Source organism: Monopterus albus, unplaced genomic scaffold (genome assembly GCF_001952655.1).
Source record: "Monopterus albus unplaced genomic scaffold, M_albus_1.0 scaffold4.1, whole genome shotgun sequence".
NCBI lineage: Eukaryota > Metazoa > Chordata > Actinopteri > Synbranchiformes > Synbranchidae > Monopterus > Monopterus albus.
In genome coordinates this window covers 4163478-4182662 of record NW_018127884.1, presented here as the reverse complement: position 1 = coordinate 4182662, position 19185 = coordinate 4163478, and the positions used below count along the sequence as shown (strand labels likewise).

At 39.1% G+C, this 19185-nt stretch overlaps 4 protein-coding genes across 7 annotated transcripts in view; 2 read left to right on the top strand and 2 right to left on the bottom strand.

Moving 5' to 3' along the window:
• The window catches only part of apba2b (amyloid beta (A4) precursor protein-binding, family A, member 2b), a 54233-nt gene extending 48800 nt beyond the window's left edge, over positions 1–5433 (top strand). Inside the window, exons 10-14 of the mRNA XM_020605757.1 lie at positions 958–1137; positions 2834–3046; positions 3162–3281; positions 3500–3640; positions 4119–5433. Coding sequence (XP_020461413.1) covers positions 958–1137; positions 2834–3046; positions 3162–3281; positions 3500–3640; positions 4119–4190 — 726 coding nt within the window. The 3' untranslated portion in view covers positions 4191–5433. The remainder of the gene's footprint in view (positions 1–957; positions 1138–2833; positions 3047–3161; positions 3282–3499; positions 3641–4118) is intronic.
• Positions 5434–5523: 90 nt separating this feature from the next.
• Positions 5524–9751, bottom strand: sord (sorbitol dehydrogenase). The gene is made up of 9 exons (XM_020605743.1): positions 9493–9751; positions 9368–9401; positions 8659–8823; positions 8180–8339; positions 7965–8083; positions 7414–7479; positions 7146–7324; positions 6354–6475; positions 5524–6148 (listed from the first exon to the last, which is right to left on the bottom strand). The coding sequence occupies exons 1-9, from the start codon at positions 9544–9546 to the stop codon at positions 5983–5985; spliced, it is 1065 nt and encodes a 354-aa protein (XP_020461399.1). The 5' UTR covers positions 9547–9751; the 3' UTR covers positions 5524–5982.
• An 816-nt stretch (positions 9752–10567) lies between these two features.
• On the bottom strand, positions 10568–13503 carry terb2 (telomere repeat binding bouquet formation protein 2). Of its 4 annotated transcripts, none has more exons than XM_020606733.1 (7): positions 13410–13503; positions 12005–12086; positions 11756–11895; positions 11289–11350; positions 11136–11203; positions 10973–11061; positions 10568–10826 (listed from the first exon to the last, which is right to left on the bottom strand). In XM_020606733.1, the coding sequence occupies exons 1-7, from the start codon at positions 13423–13425 to the stop codon at positions 10744–10746; spliced, it is 540 nt and encodes a 179-aa protein (XP_020462389.1). In that variant the 5' UTR covers positions 13426–13503; the 3' UTR covers positions 10568–10743. The 4 variants fall into 4 exon arrangements, with proteins under 4 accessions (XP_020462389.1, XP_020462382.1, XP_020462397.1 ...); XM_020606726.1 differs by lacking the exon at positions 13410–13503 and adding an exon at positions 12772–13010; XM_020606741.1 differs by lacking the exon at positions 13410–13503 and adding an exon at positions 12772–13010 and having other exon boundaries at positions 11756–11822.
• Positions 13031–19185, top strand: part of tjp1a (tight junction protein 1a) — a 107253-nt gene continuing 101098 nt past the window's right edge. The window contains exons 1-2 of the mRNA XM_020606626.1: positions 13031–13116; positions 13896–13967. Of these exons, the coding sequence (XP_020462282.1) occupies positions 13046–13116; positions 13896–13967 (143 nt within the window). The 5' untranslated portion in view covers positions 13031–13045. The remainder of the gene's footprint in view (positions 13117–13895; positions 13968–19185) is intronic.

Here is a 19185-nt window from a genome sequence, read left to right as displayed (position 1 = left end):
GCGCGGCGGGGGCCCCGCCCTGGAGCCAGGCCCGGGAGTGGGGCTTGAATGCGAGCGCCTGGTGGCCGGGCCTCCCCTCACAGGGCCCGGCCGGGCTTAGCCCGAACGAGCGACGTGAGGACGTCCTCCCGTGGGCCCACCACCTGCAGGGGGATCCGTAAGGGGCCGGTGCACAGTGGAAGCCGACTGTCCTCGCAGCAAACTCTGTTTCCATTGGTTCAACAAAGCATCGCCTTTGTAATGTTTTGCAGTCTTAAATCTGACTCTTGTATCAATTTGTACTGGTTTATCTTTACACCCCTAGGTAGCTGTACAAAAGTGGATGTTGTTCCAATTATATCCCCAGTACAAGTCATAGTGATCCTCTGTGTTTAAGTTTTGTTGTAGTATTAATGTCTTGGAGGTTGTCCTGTGCAGTTGCCTACAGTAGCAGTAGTTAATAGTTTGCTGGCTGTATAGTCAGACAAACCTCACCCTTATGTTACTGTTGCCCAATACACATTTTAACACTTTTTTTCTCTGAAATAAGGTTTTTTCATTGGTTTAGCTGAGTGACTCCTCAATCTTACTTGTACACCCTGGAAAATGGGAAAGTACTTTATGTGGTACAAGCAATCCTGGTTGGGGACAACTGCTTTAACATGTTGGAACTGTGTGGCATACTTTTATCACATATGGCTGACATTTCATAAGATGAAATTCTATATCGTTCCAATCAGTGTAGTATACAATTAAATTTGTGTACATTGTTTTTCTGCCAGTTGTCTTCAACTTGAGCTGGAAAGTGTACCTGTGTTTTTCTTTTCTGCTTTCCTGTCTTAATGGGAACAAATATCTTATGACAGTGAAGTTGAGTTTATATTATGCTTTTTTTATTGCTATTTTTATGTAACTCAGTGAAGATTAGCTTCAAGATAACAAACACTTTTGTCCTGATTCCTGTTTTTCTGTCTGCAGGCCCAGCTTATTGCTCAGTCCATTGGTCAGGCGTTCAGCGTAGCTTACCAGGAGTTCCTGAGAGCCAATGGCATTAACCCAGAGGACCTGAGCCAGAAGGAGTACAGCGACATCATAAACACCCAGGAGATGTACAATGATGACCTCATTCATTTCTCCAACTCTGAAAACTGCAAAGAGGTTGGTCTACAGTATATAAAGTTTGCAGTACATGCAGAAATGCCTTGCAACTTAGATGACAATGGCAGTAACATCTTTGCATATGTTTGTTGGTTTGTGTCATTGCAGGAGAAAAAAAAAGACTAACAGTGAGATTTTACACATGTGGCACAAATCACACTTGTGCCACAGGGTCGTCAGAGAAACACACAAGTAAACAGTAACTAATTAGACTAAGAAGCAGATGGTACAGTAGAATCTGCTCAGAGAATATCAAGGCTAGCATTTTTCTCTGTAGTTGACACTGTGCTTTGAAAGTCTTATTGGAGGCTTTAAGAGAAATAGAAACCGTACAACAGGTCCCGCTGTAAGAGCAGCGGAGGCTACACGGGTGCCGCCACACAGCTGCTGCTGTATGTCACAGCCACATGTCATTAGTAGTGATGGGGAAACTATGCTTTCCTAAAGCACTAAAGCTTCCTAACCAACAAAGTGAAGAATAAATTCATTATTCAGGGCTTCATGTGCTGTTAGCAGCTGGAGCTTGAAAAATTGGAGCAGGAAAATGTAGTGTACACTAAGACTACTGAGTGAGCAGTAGTCGGATGTGGAAAGATGTGAATTAAAATATTGATGTAATAAATTACTATAAATAAATCACTGGTAATCTTTTAGTGTCTATGCCTAAAACAAACTTACATCACCCTAAACAGAACCTGACTGCTCTGGCCTGCAGCACAGATCTGCTTGATCGTGACGAAGTGAGGTGCTGATTCAAAACGGCTCAAGATGCAGCGGAAATTAATGTGCGCTACACTCAGCAGTGGAAAGTAACTAACAGCATTTACTCGAGCACTGAACTTAAATGCAGATTTGATACTAAATCCATTTATTGGTTAAGATATACACAGATTGACAGTTTTTGGCTCAAATTTAAAACATTTAGGTGCTTAATAACATTGAAAACAACAGTTTATAAATTTGTTTATAACTGTATTGGTCCTAATTTGTAACTCCTCTTCTGAGCACCCATGATTTAAGGCTTCTGTATAAGTAAATAATGAAGGTTTAGTAGATACATAGATGTAATAATGAAAAGATGTCTTCATGATAGAAGATGTAATTGTGGGTAAGCTGTACATTAATAAACAAATATCTGTACATCTATTTATAATTAGATGGGAACCTATCTAGTTGGGGATATCACCAAACCATTACATTTTTATACACTACTTGTAAATGCAAAATACTAGGACTTAAAGTGAAATGATACCATTTTGGATTATCACACATCACTGTATATGCTGTATCATGATATTTTCCAGCCCTACCCTCTCAGCTCCAGGGGTGCTGTTGTACAGATTTCTGCTCTGATCTAGGGAATGGAACTAGAAAAAGTGCATTTTCTGACAGGCACCAGGCTTTAAGTGAAAATTAGCTCTTTGTGCATTCTCTCTGTAACTATCCGGTGTGATGGAAACACACTAGTGTTTTTGACTCTGTCCCCTCATCTCAAAACAAACTGTAACAAAAAAACTGATGAGGACGTTTTGGAGTGTTTGTTTACACACACTTACAGGCTCCAATCAATCAGCTGTCAGTGACCCAGTCATGGTTTGAATTCTGGTTAGTTAGTTTTTAAACTTCATGAAAAATAAAAAAGACCAAACTGTTTCTTCCTCCTCCCTTTTAATTTCCACTTGCTCCGTCTCCACAGCTGCAGCTGGAGAAGAGCAAAGGGGAGATCCTGGGTGTGGTGATCGTGGAGTCTGGCTGGGGCTCCATTCTGCCTACAGTTATCCTGGCCAACATGATGAATGGCGGGCCAGCAGCTCGCTCTGGCAAGCTCAGTATCGGAGACCAGATCATGTCGATCAACAACACCAGCCTCGTGGGGCTGCCGCTCGCCACCTGTCAGGGAATCATTAAGGTACAGATACTATGGAGACGTTCACAAGAGTGCGACTGTGGTATACATTATAATTAACAGTTTTTAAACATGAAACCACATCATCTATGTTTGTGTATTTTTCTCTGTGTCAAAGGGCTTAAAGAACCAGGTCCAGGTGAAAATGAATATTGTCAGCTGCCCCCCTGTTACCACTGTCCTTATTAAGAGACCAGATCTTAAATATCAGCTGGGCTTCAGTGTCCAGAATGGCATTGTAAGTACACCACCTGACGTCTTTCTGCAACCACAAGCATGTAGGATTGTTACTTATAAGCCATGCATGTCAGAATTGACTGCTTTGTTGTGTATTTTTCACAGACAAATTAACTTTGTTGCTTAGCATGTGAAAAGTATTAGTTTTTTTGCTGTTTCAGATGCCATCACCAGACTGCTGTAAATGTTTTTTTACCCGTCCACTCTCTTATTCATCAGATATGCAGCCTGATGCGAGGAGGTATTGCAGAGCGAGGTGGGGTCCGTGTGGGGCACAGGATAATTGAGATCAATGGGCAGAGTGTGGTGGCCACAGCACATGAGAAGATTGTCCAGGCCCTCTCGAACTCTGTTGGCGAGGTTAAACTGCTGCACAAACACACACACAGAAGAAAGGCATACAAATATAAATGTGCAAATGTTTTTATTCCAAGTATTTTATAATGACTATTACATTACACTGTGTAAAAAAAATGAGTTGCATATTTAGAGGCAATCCACTGATTTTACACAGGTTCAGTTTATTCATCATAAGAAGTACTCAGCCTGTTAAAACAGCTGTTTAAAGTGAATATCCAGTGTTTTAGACATAAATGATTTTGAAAGTTTTAGGGTTTAAAGTAAAATTTTGAAAGTGTTAAAGGGGAAAGAATTGATAAAATTTCTGCTTTGGATTTTAGTCTCGATTTCTAACCTGTGAAGGCTGGCAAACACTTAACATTCATGAACGTGAAGACGCACACACAGTGACACAGAAACAAAAAAAGTTTAAACATATTCTGAGAATAAACATTTTCCCATTTCACTGAGGTCATGTTGCTGCTTCCCTCACTTCCAGATTCACATGAAGACCATGCCGGCAGCCATGTTCAGACTTCTAACAGGACAGGAGACACCTATGTACATATAAATGATGGCCAGGGACAGCTCCCTATGCCAGGCTGTCAGCTGTGACTGGCTGTCCAAGCTTACCAGCAACTGGGGGAGGACTGCTTCTCCATGTTGAGTCCTTTCTTTTTGTTTTCTTTGAGCTGATGACTTCAATTCTTCTTCTCTCCCTTGTCTGTGCTTAACATGCAACAGCCCTTTTATTGACATGAGATGCTTTTTTCCATTTGACCAGCTGAAGAGACAAGTGTGTCTGTGTGTGTGTGGATACTGTTATGTCCTGTCTGTGATTCTGTGGACAGACTTATCAAGTGAATGCTCCACAATTTATTTTTTTATATTCATGTGATGCAATATGATACTTCTACTATACTTCATGTATAGTTTCATTTTCTTTATTTATTTCTCATGTAAATACATATTTTGCTAATATTGACTGAAGGCAGGGGGAGGGAGAGACCACAGCTGCACTGTAAATATTTATTGACTCTTGCTGTTGAATTTAAAGCAGACTGTGGTGATGGCAAAGACACAATTAAAAGCAGACATCATAGCAGTTGCCAGTGAAATGAGAATTACTTTAGGGTTTGAAATGCTGGGTATAAATATGCTAAGTTGATACAATATACAGGTAAATCAAACCAATGCTTGCAGCAGGGGTTTATGGGAGAAATGCCCTATCCTTTAGATTTACTTCATTATATGGCAATACACAAGTTCAACCTCCCAATGGCAAGATAAATTTTTTCTAAATCATGTACAAACTCACACATTTCAATAACAAGCAACTGAATAGATTTTAACATGTGTTAATTATGCTGTTTATCAAAGTCACATGTATGAAAACTGATGCTTTTTTGTGTGCTACTCTACTGTATGTTCATCTTTAGTGTTCCTGACCGAGACTCATGCATACTATGAGTGGATTGTGAATGTAACCGTGTTGTGTGAGCTGTCCCATTGCCACAAGCAGTATTAGAATGTCTGTACATAGAGGAACTTGTCTAGTGTTGTGCTCTTGTTAACAAAACAAAACACACAGGTTTAGCCCCTGCGAACATCTTCCCACCTGTCTGTTGGACTCCAGTCGTGAGAGCGAAAGAACTGTGAATCACACACTGTGACAAAAAAAGGCCTTACCATCGAGTAACGGTTTTACAATGCATTGTAGTACATTTTAACCATATGAACATTATCTGTGTGCATGCCTTGTATAGTAGTATCATGTCATTGTGGCAAGTTAATAAAATCAGAGTGATACCAGGGTGGTTTTTTTTGGACTGGGTCAATCAACAAACGATCTAAAAGAAGCTTAATGGGCAGTTGCAATGCGCAGTCATAATCTGATAACAGTTCTTGTTGGTACACAACTGAAAAGTACATATTTCTTGTATAATAACTACAAAACAGTACAAGTGTCTGTCAGTGATTCCACTTTGAGCCTCTGATTCCCCCTAAAGGCTACATTTAGGAAGTGCAGGATCTAATGTACAAAAGAAATGCATCACACTTTGTAATTTCAATTAAATTATTTTAAAGTTTTTATGTTACAGTATTTCAAAATATCTGAAATTTCTAATGCAAGAAATGGCAGATTATATATAGAAAAATTAAAAGTTGGTTATAGGACAAAATTGACTATCAAAATAAATTACTCGTACCATTTGACGCTGTAAGTAACACAGCAGTCAGCTGTCCTTCACAGTGCTGCTATTAGTGTGTCCCACTGAACAAACTTATCTTTCCTTTGAGTTAAAGTCCAGTTTATGGATGCCATGCTGAGTCAGCTGGTCTGTTTTGTCTCTCGGGTCAGATTAGGTGCTCTGGTCATTCTGGTCACACTTTAACATAACCTTTATCCCCAAACCCTGACGCGTGGTGTCAAAGGCCTGGACTGCCTGTTCCAGAGGGAAACGGTGGGTCACGAGGGGCTTCACATTCACTTTACCAGACGCCAACATGGCTATGGCTGTCGGCCAACTGCAACACAAAGAAAAATGTTTTACTGAGCAGTTCATTCTCTGTGATAACTGAGAATTACTTTATGAGCTGTAGCTGTAGATATACAGTACAGTTGTTCTAAATGTTGCTGTCAGTAAGATAACCCACAAAGGGAACTGCCTCCTGATTTGCTTCGAACACCCACTTTTAGATCAACAAGTGCAATTAATGTAGATTCTCTTACGTGTTGCAATAGCGGAAGACTCCTCTGATGTCCAGTTCTCTCACGGCAGCGTTGACCAGAGGAACAGTGGACATCTCAGAGCCAAGGCCCACCAACACCACCACGCCTCCTGAATGTGTTGCCTGATATTAAAAAAAAAACAAAAAACAGAAAGTATTTATTTTGAGTCTGCAGCTACTCTGTTTTATGCTTCACAGTGGACAAAATATAGTCAGTGGTGGAGAAAGATCCTTCGCTAAGTAAAGGTGGAAATACACCACCAACAATACTCCAAAACAGGTAAACAACCTTCATTCAAAATTACCATTAATTACCAAGCATACAAATATTTTGATGATTATTAATGAGTAAGCAAAATATTTCTGTGGTAGTTGCTGAGATGGAGCTAGTGCTGATTATTTTACATATTCTCTGGCAGTTTAATCCACAACGATTTTATAAGCTCACTATATAATTTGAGTGTAAAATTTGTAAAACAACTGCCAACTGCAGCTGACAAATGTAATCAAATAAAATGTACAACATTAACTTGTGAACTATAGTGGAGTACAAGTACAAAGTTGCAAGTAATAGATACATCCAAGTAAAGTATCTCCGATTTATACTTAACTACAGAACTTGAGTAAATTGACTGTATTTTCCACCACCAATAGCAGATTATACCATAACTTCACCCTCTGACACATCACCCAGTAATAATACCTTACCCAGTAATATACTTGCACCTTGTGTGGAGCTACTTAATATTCCAACTACAACTTTAAATAGTATTTACTGAGGTTATTCACATACATAGATGGCAGTCTGGATGCTGCTCTCATTGCCTGTGCATTCAATAGTAATGTGAGGCTGCGCTCCAAGTGTGTCCTCTACAGTCTTGGCGAGCTGTTGGGGTCCATGTCCTCCCTTCACAGGCAGCTGGAAATCAGCACCCAACTCTTTGGCCATTGTCAGACGCTCGGGCAGCAGATCTGACCACAGCAAAGACAAAAGAAAAGACTGCTCAGATGATGCTACCAAAATCTGTATCTTTTGTCATTTGAGATGAAATGTGTGTTACCGGTGATCACAACCTGGGAGGCCCCCATTGCTTTAGCCACAAGCAAACAGACCAGCCCAATAGGTCCTGTGGGAATAGAGGAAAGATGCATATAGTGCACGATCAACATAAGCCTGCAATATTAAGGTTCAGATACTGCACAAGGAAAAAAAAAACATAAAGGCATATGTTCAGGATTCACATTAAACCTGCAGTTCACTTTGTATCACTTAAAACAGGCACCTAAAATGTCCGTTAGCTTGTTTTCAACACAAGGAATTTGTTAAATATTAAGTCTCTTACAAAGTAACCTAAGGATCAGCAGTTTTACCTCACTTGAGTTTTGTTGAGTCAGTATAATACTAACTTTTGTGTATACACCTACTGAGTGTCAAACTAGATCCCTTACCTGCACATGTGTGTTATTCAAATAAAGGAAAATCACCACTTTTATATTCATTCACAGCATGTCTTGTAATGGACTCTGTAGGGTCTTTGCAGTGGAATATTACTACAAAACTTTGTGACATGTTTTATCACGTAGGTTGAATAGTTTTCAGCTTTTTCATTACCTGCACCACAAATGAGCACAGTGCTGCCGATAGTTACACCGGCTCTGCGACAGGCGTGGATCCCCACAGACAGAGGCTCGATTAAAGCTCCCTCCTCAAATGTCACATTATCAGGCAACCTGGAGAGTTGGGAAAAAAGAGGCACCGAGTAAAGAGGAAGAAAGAAAAGGTTAGGCAAGAGAGTCATTTGGCAGTTAAGTAATGGTTACTGTTACTTGTAGCAGAAGTTGGCATTGTGCTTGTAGTATCGGCACAGGTTTCCATCATCAGGGGGTGTGGCGCAGAAGAAGATGGTGGGAGACAAGTTATATCTTCCATTTTTGAAGAACTCATCCATCTCACGAGGCACCCCAGGCTCAATGGCCACTCTGTCCCCTGAAAAGTAAGTCAGGCTCACAGCATTGGATAGGTTTGTTCAGGTACAGTGTGGTTCAGTGTAACTTGATGTTAGTAACATGATGTGCAATGTATGGCATTAGAGTTCTGTGAAAATATACTCCATATATCCCTGTAGGTACATTTTCTAAGTTGAGATAAGTATCATTACCTTGTTGACTTATAAATACTTCTTGAAATATTAAAGCTTCTCATCTTCCCTTAAACAAAAGATTTCTGCAGTGCATATCTTTTGAGACACTGCCTTGTTGTGATATTTCACAGCTCTGACACACACACATATAACTGAACCACTTACCTTCTTTAAGGTGCATGACTGCTGATCCAACCTTCATCACCCGTCCTGATGCCTCGTGCCCCAACACCATTGGTTTGTTGAGCACAAAGTGCCCAATTCGGCCATGTTGCCAGTAGTGAACATCTGATCCACAGATTCCAACAGAGTGCATCTGGATCAAAACCTCTGAGTGTAAAAATATGCAGAAATACAAGACCGGGACACAGTGAGGAAAAACTGACACACTGAGATTAGCCTGATGCCAGACCTATGAGTATCTCATTTGTTCAAAGATCCAAATATGAATGTAACTAATATGTCATTACAGTTTGACTTTTGAGCTGACCAAATGAAAAGGTAATCTGTTACAAATATCTATTTTTGACACCATTAAATTGACATGCAAGTGAAGACTATTTTAAAGTCATACCAAAATGTACAGGGAAATATACTTCAAAGTCATAAATAAGGACAGTTTTTTTCTGCAGTTAAAAAACAATAAATTTAATGGAGGTGAAGCAAGATAGTCTTTAGCCAGGAAGCTGTAATGCATTTTGACTTGCAGCAGCTTTGAACCACATTGTTCCAAGTTATATATATTGATGGGTTGGATCAGAGTTCATGCATTAGAAGCTTTAAAACCTAGCTACTCGGTAAAGTGGCCTATAAATTGCTAACTGAACCTCGACAGATTACATTTTCTTTACTAGAAACACATAGGGCTGCGTACCATTAGGTCCTGGCTCTGGGACGGACCGATTTTCCTGTGAGAAATGGACAAAATCAATGCAGTCAGTTTAAGTCTCAGATTGTAAATGAGGTGAAAATGTGTCGAGGCTGTGGTGGGGCCCCTACCAGCCTGAGGTCTCCCTGAGAGTGAAGCACCACAGACAGATTTTCCTGCGCCATGACAAATGCAACACTGAATCGTCAACAAGGGGACGAGGAAATCCGGGTCCAGCGACAAACCTCTGTTTTCTAGTTCTGTCAATGTCAGAATCGTTGGCTGTGTCATTATGGTCAAAGTACGGAAAGATGTGATCTTTCCGACAGTGGGGCCGGTACCAAAACAAAGCATTTGATTGGTTAAGACCGGCGGCACAGTCCACTTTGCAGGGGTGATCGCAACTACTCAAAAATATAACTGCTCTCATCAAATTACATGTAACTATTATTATTGCTGTATATAACTTTGAATCAGATTTGCATTGTATTTTACTGATTACAAGTTGCTAGTGAGTCCTTATTATCGATATACCATGATGTAATTTGTAAAAAAAAAAAAAAAAAAAAAAAAAAGTTTATTTTCAAAATAAAATACCTTAACTCCAATAAGTTTAATAAAAACACTTTATTTAATGGTACAGTAGAAATGCTTGATTCTGTGTGGTAATAGTGCGGGTGATGTAGAATCCATAAATGATGTCCTTATGCTGTAAATATTAAAAAAGGTGTTTTTATTAAACTTATTGGAGTTAAGGTATTTTATTTTGAAAATCGCGAGCTTTGGCCCGTTTCAATACCTTTACCGTAAATGTAAGTATATAGAGTATATAGGCGCACTTCAAATTCTAGCGCGGCTGGCTTGACCACGGAAAACTGAACGGCAGCTGATTTGACCGCAGTCTCCAGTTTGATGCCGTTTATTTCCCGTGAATAATCCATGCATGTCGATTGGCCAACAAACCTATCCTCACTTTTGTCTCACCAGAAAATGAACAGAACTGCACACATTGTGAGGTAGGTTCCATGGGTGTACCAGATTATTAAATTACATGTGCGACTGGCCCATTTGTACCATTTGCCCTTTTCAGAGGAGCTGCAGCGTTGCCCATGGGCAACATGGAAAATGACTATGTTAGAGGAATAAAACATAGACAAATAATAAAGCAAATGCGATGAGATAATGTTTACAAAGTTACAAAATGAGACCGGTAATACACTCGTTTATTTTAAGTCAGTCAGCATACTTAAATGCAGATAAGAAATGCAAACAAAATAAACAGTGTGTCTGCATTGCCTACAGCTGACACCTGTGAACAGAACAATTGCTGCTTGTTCTTCTTTAACATGCTTTTCTGTGCATGTTTGCCTATGTGAGGGTTTTCAGTTGGAGCATTGGACACACACGGGATGGAAATCACACAGATCACCTGAGTATTTCTGTAGGTTGTCCATGCTGATATACCCTGCAATATAAGGTTAACACACAGCAGCAAAGATGATTGTCTCATAATAAAAAATATTTCACCAAACTTTCAGTAAAGATCAATTATGTATTACTATCTTATTAAAAATAGACATTTTCTCAAATAAATGGTAATAAAAATTTCACCTGTAAGCATGTAATTAACAGGATAATCCTGCAAATTACCACATAGCAAGGCTTCACTTTCTGGTGTGTCTGAGTCAGATGGTTCAGAGCTGTCAGAGGAGTAATAGAGAAAATAGTTTACACTTTATTTATTCTCAATTCTTAAAATGAAAACTTAACATACTTGCTTCTGCTGACTTGTCCTTCATTGTACCCATCTTCTGTTTGGCAGCTAAAGCCCTCAGGGGAGCCCTGCAAAACAGAAACCAGTCCACCTAAAGCGATTGCAGTAATAATCATCTGCCTTTGTGTGAATTCTGCTGCCTGGTGTGCTTACCTGTGCTACTGGCTGCTCCTCTTCATGCTCCCAAATCAACCTCCCAACCACATTTCGGACTTCTTAAATAATAATCAGAGGAACACCAGATGAGTTACAATTCATAAAATCTGTTTATTTTGAAACATTCCTTAGAGTGACTCCCACTGTTTTTGGCTTGGCCCTTCAACGTGACTAGTTGCGGGCTTGCAGCCTCTTGATTATTTCTGTGAGTTGCGAGATGTTCAAGCAAAGAGTGACTGGCCCATCTGAACATTTATATAAGAATGAAGAAGTAAAATTAACCAGTATTTATCTGCAAAAGAGCAAAGATAAACAAAAAATCTTGAATAAAAGAAATGTTTCATTCTTATTTCCTACCTGATAATCATCTTGCAACCCCTCAGATTTATCTTGGGATGTCAACATTGGGAGCCACAAATTTAATATGGTTTACAACAAATCAATAAGCACAGAGAAGTCCTCACCATCCTGTACTGAAGCTGGAGGAAGAACATAATGGCCGATGCTCACAGACTTCACACTCTGGCGCTTCTTACAGGCAGACAGAAACATGCTATGAAAAACTGTCACCTTGCTCCAAAGGCAATCTTTGCTCTCAAATATACTGAAAAACATAAGTACAGTATAGTAATGTCTTTAAAAGGGTTAAAGATAAATGACTTTTGTTGAAAGATAAAGGTGCTGCGTTTGGTTTTTGTCACCCTACTCTTCACCTCAGAGTATCGGGACATGTAGCATCCTCGCTGAAAAGATAATCTGCTGTCCTCCAGCTAGCAATGGTGCCACCTTCCAGTACTACACACACACACAAAAAGTTATGACAAAGAAAAACAAACAAAACAGTCCAAACTAATTAAAAAAAAGCGTGGAAATGCCAATGTATGTCCAACTTAAACTCAGTTACAGATCCCCAAACTAAATATGTAGCAGTATAGGCCTATTTATTCTCCATTTAAATAAACACCTATATATACACATGACACACATATTATAAAATGTTTTTAAAAATCTATTTAGTAATTTGCTTACTGTTTAGTGTATTTCACCGCAGGATGTTGCTATGTATATATTATTATATCTATCACTATCATACTGTGTCTGGAAGTATGGGGAAACTGCACTGTTAGTTAAAATCTTTTCTTTGTTTTAAACTACCACATTAATGCACATGAAAATGTTTTATGTTCAGTGGATCTGCAATGTAAATAGTGTTCTAGTTTCAGGTAATGTCAAAGGCTCTGAAAGTTATGTATCAAATATAAGGTTACAAAGTTATTATGGGTCTTAATAATATTAGTGCTAGTTATTTACAGCCATCTACTGTACTAACTAGCCAAGAGCTTAGTCAATACAAAAATACAGTTAGGTTACATTATTCATTAGGTGATTAATTTAACTAAGATAGTAAAGTTAGTTTAACCTAACTGCTTAGCTATAAGGCTTGAACCAGTTAACAGCTAGCTAACATTAGCTTACTTACTCCAGAAGTTTTGATAAGTCTGTGGCACGCTGCTTGAAAACCAGGCAGACTTATTCTTAAACATAACGCCAGTCCTCTCTTTTGTCAGATAGTAACTATAACATTAAGTGTGTAATTACTCTCCAGCTCGACTTTTATTACTATCTCTTTCCACAAAATGTCTTAAATTAATGAGCTGTATCAATAGTCACGTGCCTCTGACTGCCATAGCGCTCAAACAGATCAGATGCATTTAAATGCTGTCGAAAACTGTCGGAATTAACTGGGAATTCACATGAATGGGCCTAAACAAGCAGGCCAGCTACTTGACCAGGCTGGGACACACAGGTCATGGAGACCACTCAGGTAAGCCAACTTAGTTTGTGCCAGAAATCAGTCATCACTCGGTCATATAACAATAGATCTATATATTCTGTAAACGGCCAAAAAGAGGCTCAGACCCTTATTAAAATACCAGAACTTGCCCCAAATTCATCACGTTTATAGGTTTTCTTCAATATTCAATTAATTGGGTGGCAGTTATCAGAAGGCTACAAATTATGGTGCATAGCAAGGAGAATCGGCTAAAAGCGATTTCGGGATACATAGTTCTCCAAATTGTAATCAAATACAGGCAAAAAAAAAAAAAAAATCAGGACCCCGTTTGTAGTCCATAGTGTGACGCGCTGAATACGTGGAAATATTGATGCAGTGAGGCCGAGCTCCAAGTCCGCCGCGCCCGTAGCTACTGCCGGCTTACTTCCGGTTTCTTGTAAAAGTGCTATGTTTATATAAACATGGTTAAAGAGACTGTAGAAAAATGTAATTACACTAATGTTTATGGACATGTTAAACTCATTTCCTAAATTAAAATAACTTTTTTTTGTCAGTCAAATTTGGCATAATATTTAAAAAAAAAAATGCATTTGCTAATTATTTTCCCAAACATGCGATCTGGTCAGTTAGCAAAGTTAAAATTAAGCACAGTGATAATATATAGAGGTTGAGTTGTCTGGTGGACATTGTTACCAAACTGGGTCCCAGATTGTGGCCATATGTAGCCTGTCCTGGTTAAGTGTCTTATGAACAGTGTTACCATATAGAACTGAATGATAAATATTCAATGTTTTCTCACTATGTTGTAGAAAGAGAGGAGCGAAGAGAGAATCCAAAAGTATGAGCTGGTTTCTGAAGGAACTGGGTGTCAACAAGCCAAGGTATTTCATATCTAATGTAAAGTATTTGGTACTCTCAAAGGTCATATAGAAAAACCATTTAACAGCTGCAAGGAAATGGTTAGCTACTGTATATCCTCTTCTGCTGTCCATAGACAGTTGTCACTTGTCCATGGTCCAGTATACTCAGGAGATTTTGCAGTACTGCATTTCACCATCAGATGGTAATATTTCTCATATTTCAAGGTACTATTATCAGTATTATTATTATTATCAGTATTGTTATCAGAAACTATGGTTATATTATATACTATATATTATAATATTATATGGTTATATTAGAACTATATTATATATGGTTTAGAATGTTTCAATCTGAAAATATATTTGGTGTAACGTCTTGTGTTGATCAAGTAGTTTGGGTTTAAGGTTTTTATTAGGCACAGTGTAGCTGCTACTGAATAATGGTCAGTGTCTAAATGAAGTGACTTTGGATTTTGATGTGCAGTTTTTAGTTGATGGAATTGTGTGAGGGGTTTACAATAAATCAGGACATTATTAGACTACTTTCCATTCTAATATAGTGTATTTAGTGTTCAGTGACCAGAAACAGCCACAGCCTATTAGGGACATGTTACTGTACAGCATTATGATGCTTCTGGTATAACTTATGGGCTATGCTTATGTGAACTCTGTCACAATAGCACAGGTTTCATCCCTCATAGGAAATGGTTGGAAAATCACTGAGCACACCTCAGCTGTGTTTCTTTTGCCATGACATGCATGCACAGAGGCAGAGACTCATGTCGAGTGCTGCCTGCTAATTTGTAATACTCGGGTCTGCATTTTCTGTCATTGATGACCGAGTTCCTCTGCTCCATACAGCGGGTGGCTGAGGAGATTCAAACTGACTGTTGCCATGACAACAGTAAAGCCACACCTTATTCCTCATACCCAACCCCCCAACATGCTGTGTTCAGAACAAAGCACTGGAAGGATGGACTGGTTGGTGATACAGTACATGCACTAAGGTTTAATATGAGCAGAAGATATGACATAACCACCATAGTTTATTAGGGATAAAATTGTTGCTTGTATTAGCTGCCTCCTGTGACAATCATTAGAACAAAATCTGTTTCTGATGTCCAGGAACTATTCCCACTATCCCAATTATGTAAAAATTACAGGATATGTGCCCCATAACTTCCTTTGTTTGCTGTTGTGTTGAGTTTGGCTTTTCAGTTTCTCTCCTGCTGGACAGAGAAAATGACCATTGGTGACAGAGCTAGATAACCTGGCCTCCCCCATCTCCCCTCTGTCCCTTATGAAATGGTCCCATTGTGTGATAGCATTTATTTATTGTATAACCATTGTTGTTGTATTATTGCTGTTGGTGGATTGAGTCATCACTTACTCTATAAAATGTCAAAAATAGAAAAAAATGACCATCACACATTTTCCCCAGGGCCTAAAGTCGATCTTAATGTTACTTGTTTTTTCCAAACAACAATTCATAACCCCAAGATTTTTAACTTAATGTTTTGTAGAATAAAATTTTGAGAGGCTCCACTTAATTTTGTCATCTATCTTAATAACTTAAATTATAGTCAGATTTGTTTCTGGCTCAACTTCTGTTAATTATGCTGCTGTAATAGTACAATATGACAAGCATTTTATCATTTTTCACAGATTTGTCTCTGTCACAAATGAGACTTCGTTGTAATCTTGATAAAGATGTGGTGGGCCCTTCTGTAGGCCTTGTTCAGCCTGGTTTCATTTTGTCCTGGACTCACTCAGTATTATCTACACTCCTACTGTGGCTATGATGGAGTCATATAACAAGAGGAACTGTGCTACATGTGTTTTAATTGGGTGGTTTTGGCCAAGTGAAGGCTGGGTTCACAGATGAATTCAAGCAGGGACACTCTAATTAATGTAATCTTTAATGAAATGCGTTCACTGGAAAGTATAAATAATAAGTAGTGTAGTTAAACATAACATAGAAACAGTAGGCCAAGAACAAAAGTGCTGTTTCTAACACTTTGCCTGCAATATGGACATGTTTAGAATAATGTTCAGAGCTCCCAGACAAGCTCAGCTACGACCACTGTCTTTATAAATTACTACTGACTTTGGATTTTATGTGTTTACTGCTTCCAGACATCACCAGTCAGCTAGTCAGCATTCTCTTACAGCTCTTTGTCAGCAGGTTACTGTACAGTATATCACTGAGAAGTTGTAGAGGAGTTGATTTTCTGTTTGCTCCATTCTGTAACTGTTCGGTTTAGTTCTGTGTTACATGATGAGCAGTCTATTATCTGCCTGTGGGTGTGTGTCTCCCTGTCAAGTCTCTTTCTCTCCAGCTGAATCAGCAACATCAAAGGAGTGTGCTTCAAATCGCAGGTGTTGAAGGATTAAGGCCACCGCAGGATGGGGTTTTATTCTCAGCCTCATCTTTGATGTAGTTAGCATGCTAGGAGGCTGTCAACTCCTGTTATATGATTTTTGCACCAATGTAATGAAGTACTTAGATTTAGCAGATTTACCTTTCTGGATTAGCCAAAATACAAAACAAAACAGCAGTTTCTCCCTTTATTATACAGACATTGTTCACAATGTATTTTGCAGTATCACAACCCAGGATTGTGATTTAAAATGACATATACTGTGATAGTTGGGACCTCGTGTTTCTTTTACTGTCACATTACCTGTAATCTGTGTTTGTCATTAAGGATAAGCTCAGTATATGACCGTTCATATCTTGTGCAGATCCCCCTGCTTATTTTTAGCTCATCACTGTTGTGTTTTATTTCTAGAGTTGAACTGATTTGTATACACGCATCCAAATATAATGAAAATAGTAATGTGGCAATCAGTGTAGTGCTGCTGTCACCCTCTTTATGTTGTTTGAAAACCAAACTTAAGATGCAGTAAGGCATCTGACGCACAGTGTTAGCTACAGAATGGTTCCGTTTAATTTAGGCCACAGCAAAACTGACTTTAAAGCTGGTTTTAAACTTAAACCCATTTTGACATCATTGAACATCTGTAAATTTGAAATATTGCCAATTACAATAGAGAATGTTCTTGGCTGCAAAGTGGAAAGGTAAGTGCGATGACGTGGAAACCATGGCATAATACTAAATTATATGAAGCCCAAAATGATGCATTGAAAAAAAGTTTCAAAACTACAGCAGTCACCATGAAATAAAAAAAAAAACACTGATCAAAAAAAGTGTATTCTATCCACAATACACAGATGCATCTTTTTCATCTTACTGGAGGAATCTCTACAAGTGATTGTCAAAACCCCAATTGAATGTAAAAATGTCTAAAATTGCAGGCAAACCTGTTTTCACAGCTTTGTAAACTTACACTTGTATCTCAGTGAATCAGCCAAGACAATGAGACGTTTCTAGAGTGACTGCTTTGGTGCTAGCTGCAGGCTGTGTGCTGACCTTTAACCCTGGTTGGGTCACTGGGGTGCGCTGGTGTGCTGAGGGGGGACAGGAGGGTGCATGTCTCCTCAGTAGCAGAGCAGCATCTGACAGGAGGGTGAGAGGAAATCTCACAGGCTGAACTTTAGGGGAAAAGGCTCAAGCAGACACTGTAGACTCAGACAAGCACATGCTTATAAAGTCGCATGGCTGCACAGAGGTATCGGCTAGGCAACACGCAGAGTGAAAAATGTATGTGAACAGAGGACACCTGCAAGACAGAAACTGCCAGCATAAGTTTTGACTGACACCAGCCAGGTTTGTGTCTCACCAGGGACAGTCATGCTGCTATGCCAGACCATGTGTGAGTGTTATTTGCCATCTTAGTTACTTGGGTCCACAGTGAGTCATATTTTGGTGTTTGGAGGAAGTCATCACTAAGAAATGGCCACTTCCCAGGGTTAACACCCCACTGAGCACCAACCATTTAGATCAGGGGTCACCAACGCGGTGCCCGCGGGCACACGGTCGCCCGCAAGGACCACTTGTTCTAAAAATAGCACTAGTCACAATGAAGCTCCGTCTAAAAAGTTTTTTATTGCTTTGCTTTTTGAATCAAAAACGCTTGAATTAATGTAGATTTTAAAATGACGTTATTTATTACAAACATTTTAAAACAAAAATGTTTTATGTATATAACGAAATCTGGCCGTTTCTGAAGTCAAAGGTCAATATTGCGCGCATGTCAACACCACACACCTCTTTCCTGACACAGGGGTGGAGAGCAAAGTCAGTGACGCGGTGCAGCAACGATGAGGAGTTAGTTGTGATTTACCCCCCAAAAATGGCAGAAAAGCGAAAGAGAACAGACCATTTTCACAGTGATTGGGAGGAAGAGTTCTTTTTTACGTCAGTCAAAGAAAAATGTGTGTGTCTCATTTGCGGGACAACTGTTGCGACTGCAAAGCGGCACGATGTGGTTTAAAATATGAGAAGTGATAATTTGCACTAAAATATAGCAGGTGTGGCCCCTGACTTTCAAATGTTGGAACAGGTAAACATAAATGTTGCATGTTTGAATATATGTGTTTCCTATTATTATTAAAAAGTGATCAGTGCAATTTTGTTATTCAGGAAGTTTGTATCAAACAGGTAGCCCTTTGTACTACTCAGTTCCCTTGAAGTAGCCCTCAGTCTCTAAAAGGTTGGTGACCCCTGATTTAGATTAATGACCTAACTTTTCTTTTTTTCTTCACTTCTCAGGCTGTCTTATCTAACTTTATCCTGCTGGCTTATGATGCTACATTTCATATAGCTCTTCCTGTTTTCTTCCCCTGTGGACAGCGCTTTATATTCTTTGTTGAAAGGTTCTATGTAGGATTTTCTTGTAAACAAACGAAAGCTATGTTTAGTCAGTGTTTCTCACCAAAACACACCATGTGAATCCCAGAGGTTTAACAAACAAATTGACTACGCCCCCTTCCTATTAAATCATTTGTAAAACCAGTTTCTTTGAACATTTTGAAACTAGAACTGTTTACATCTATGTTTACTTGGTAGGAACCTTCTTTTTCACTGACTTTGCTCTCTATGAATGATAGACTGTTGACCTATCCTGGGTGTACACCTCTTCTTGCCTAATGTCAGCCCTGACCCTCTACAGGATAACTGATATAGCTAATAGATGGATAAAAGTTGGCATTTTTTTGCAGCATTTCCTGGAACATCCTGCCACCTGTCAATCGGTGGAATAGTGTGAGATCATTGACAGGGATATACATCACTTCCTGCATGTACATCTTTGTGCATGTTTATGAAACAGA

Coding starts and splice junctions, on each gene's coding strand:
- sord (XM_020605743.1), bottom strand. CDS start 9,546: ATGGCGCAGGAAAATCTGTCTGTGGTGCTTCACTCTCAGGGAGACCTC. Junction 7,480..7,964: donor TGTGCTCATTTGTGGTGCAG/GTAATGAAAAAG, acceptor CTATTCCCACAG/GACCTATTGGGCTGGTCTGT. Junction 6,476..7,145: donor GCATCCAGACTGCCATCTAT/GTATGTGAATAA, acceptor TTTTAATATCAG/GCAACACATTCAGGAGGCGT.
- terb2 (XM_020606726.1), bottom strand. CDS start 12,835: ATGTTTAAGAATAAGTCTGCCTGGTTTTCAAGCAGCGTGCCACAGACT. Junction 12,087..12,771: donor GACTTATCAAAACTTCTGGA/GTAAGTAAGCTA, acceptor GTGTGTGTGTAG/TACTGGAAGGTGGCACCATT. Junction 11,204..11,288: donor AGGAGCAGCCAGTAGCACAG/GTAAGCACACCA, acceptor TCTGTTTTGCAG/GGCTCCCCTGAGGGCTTTAG.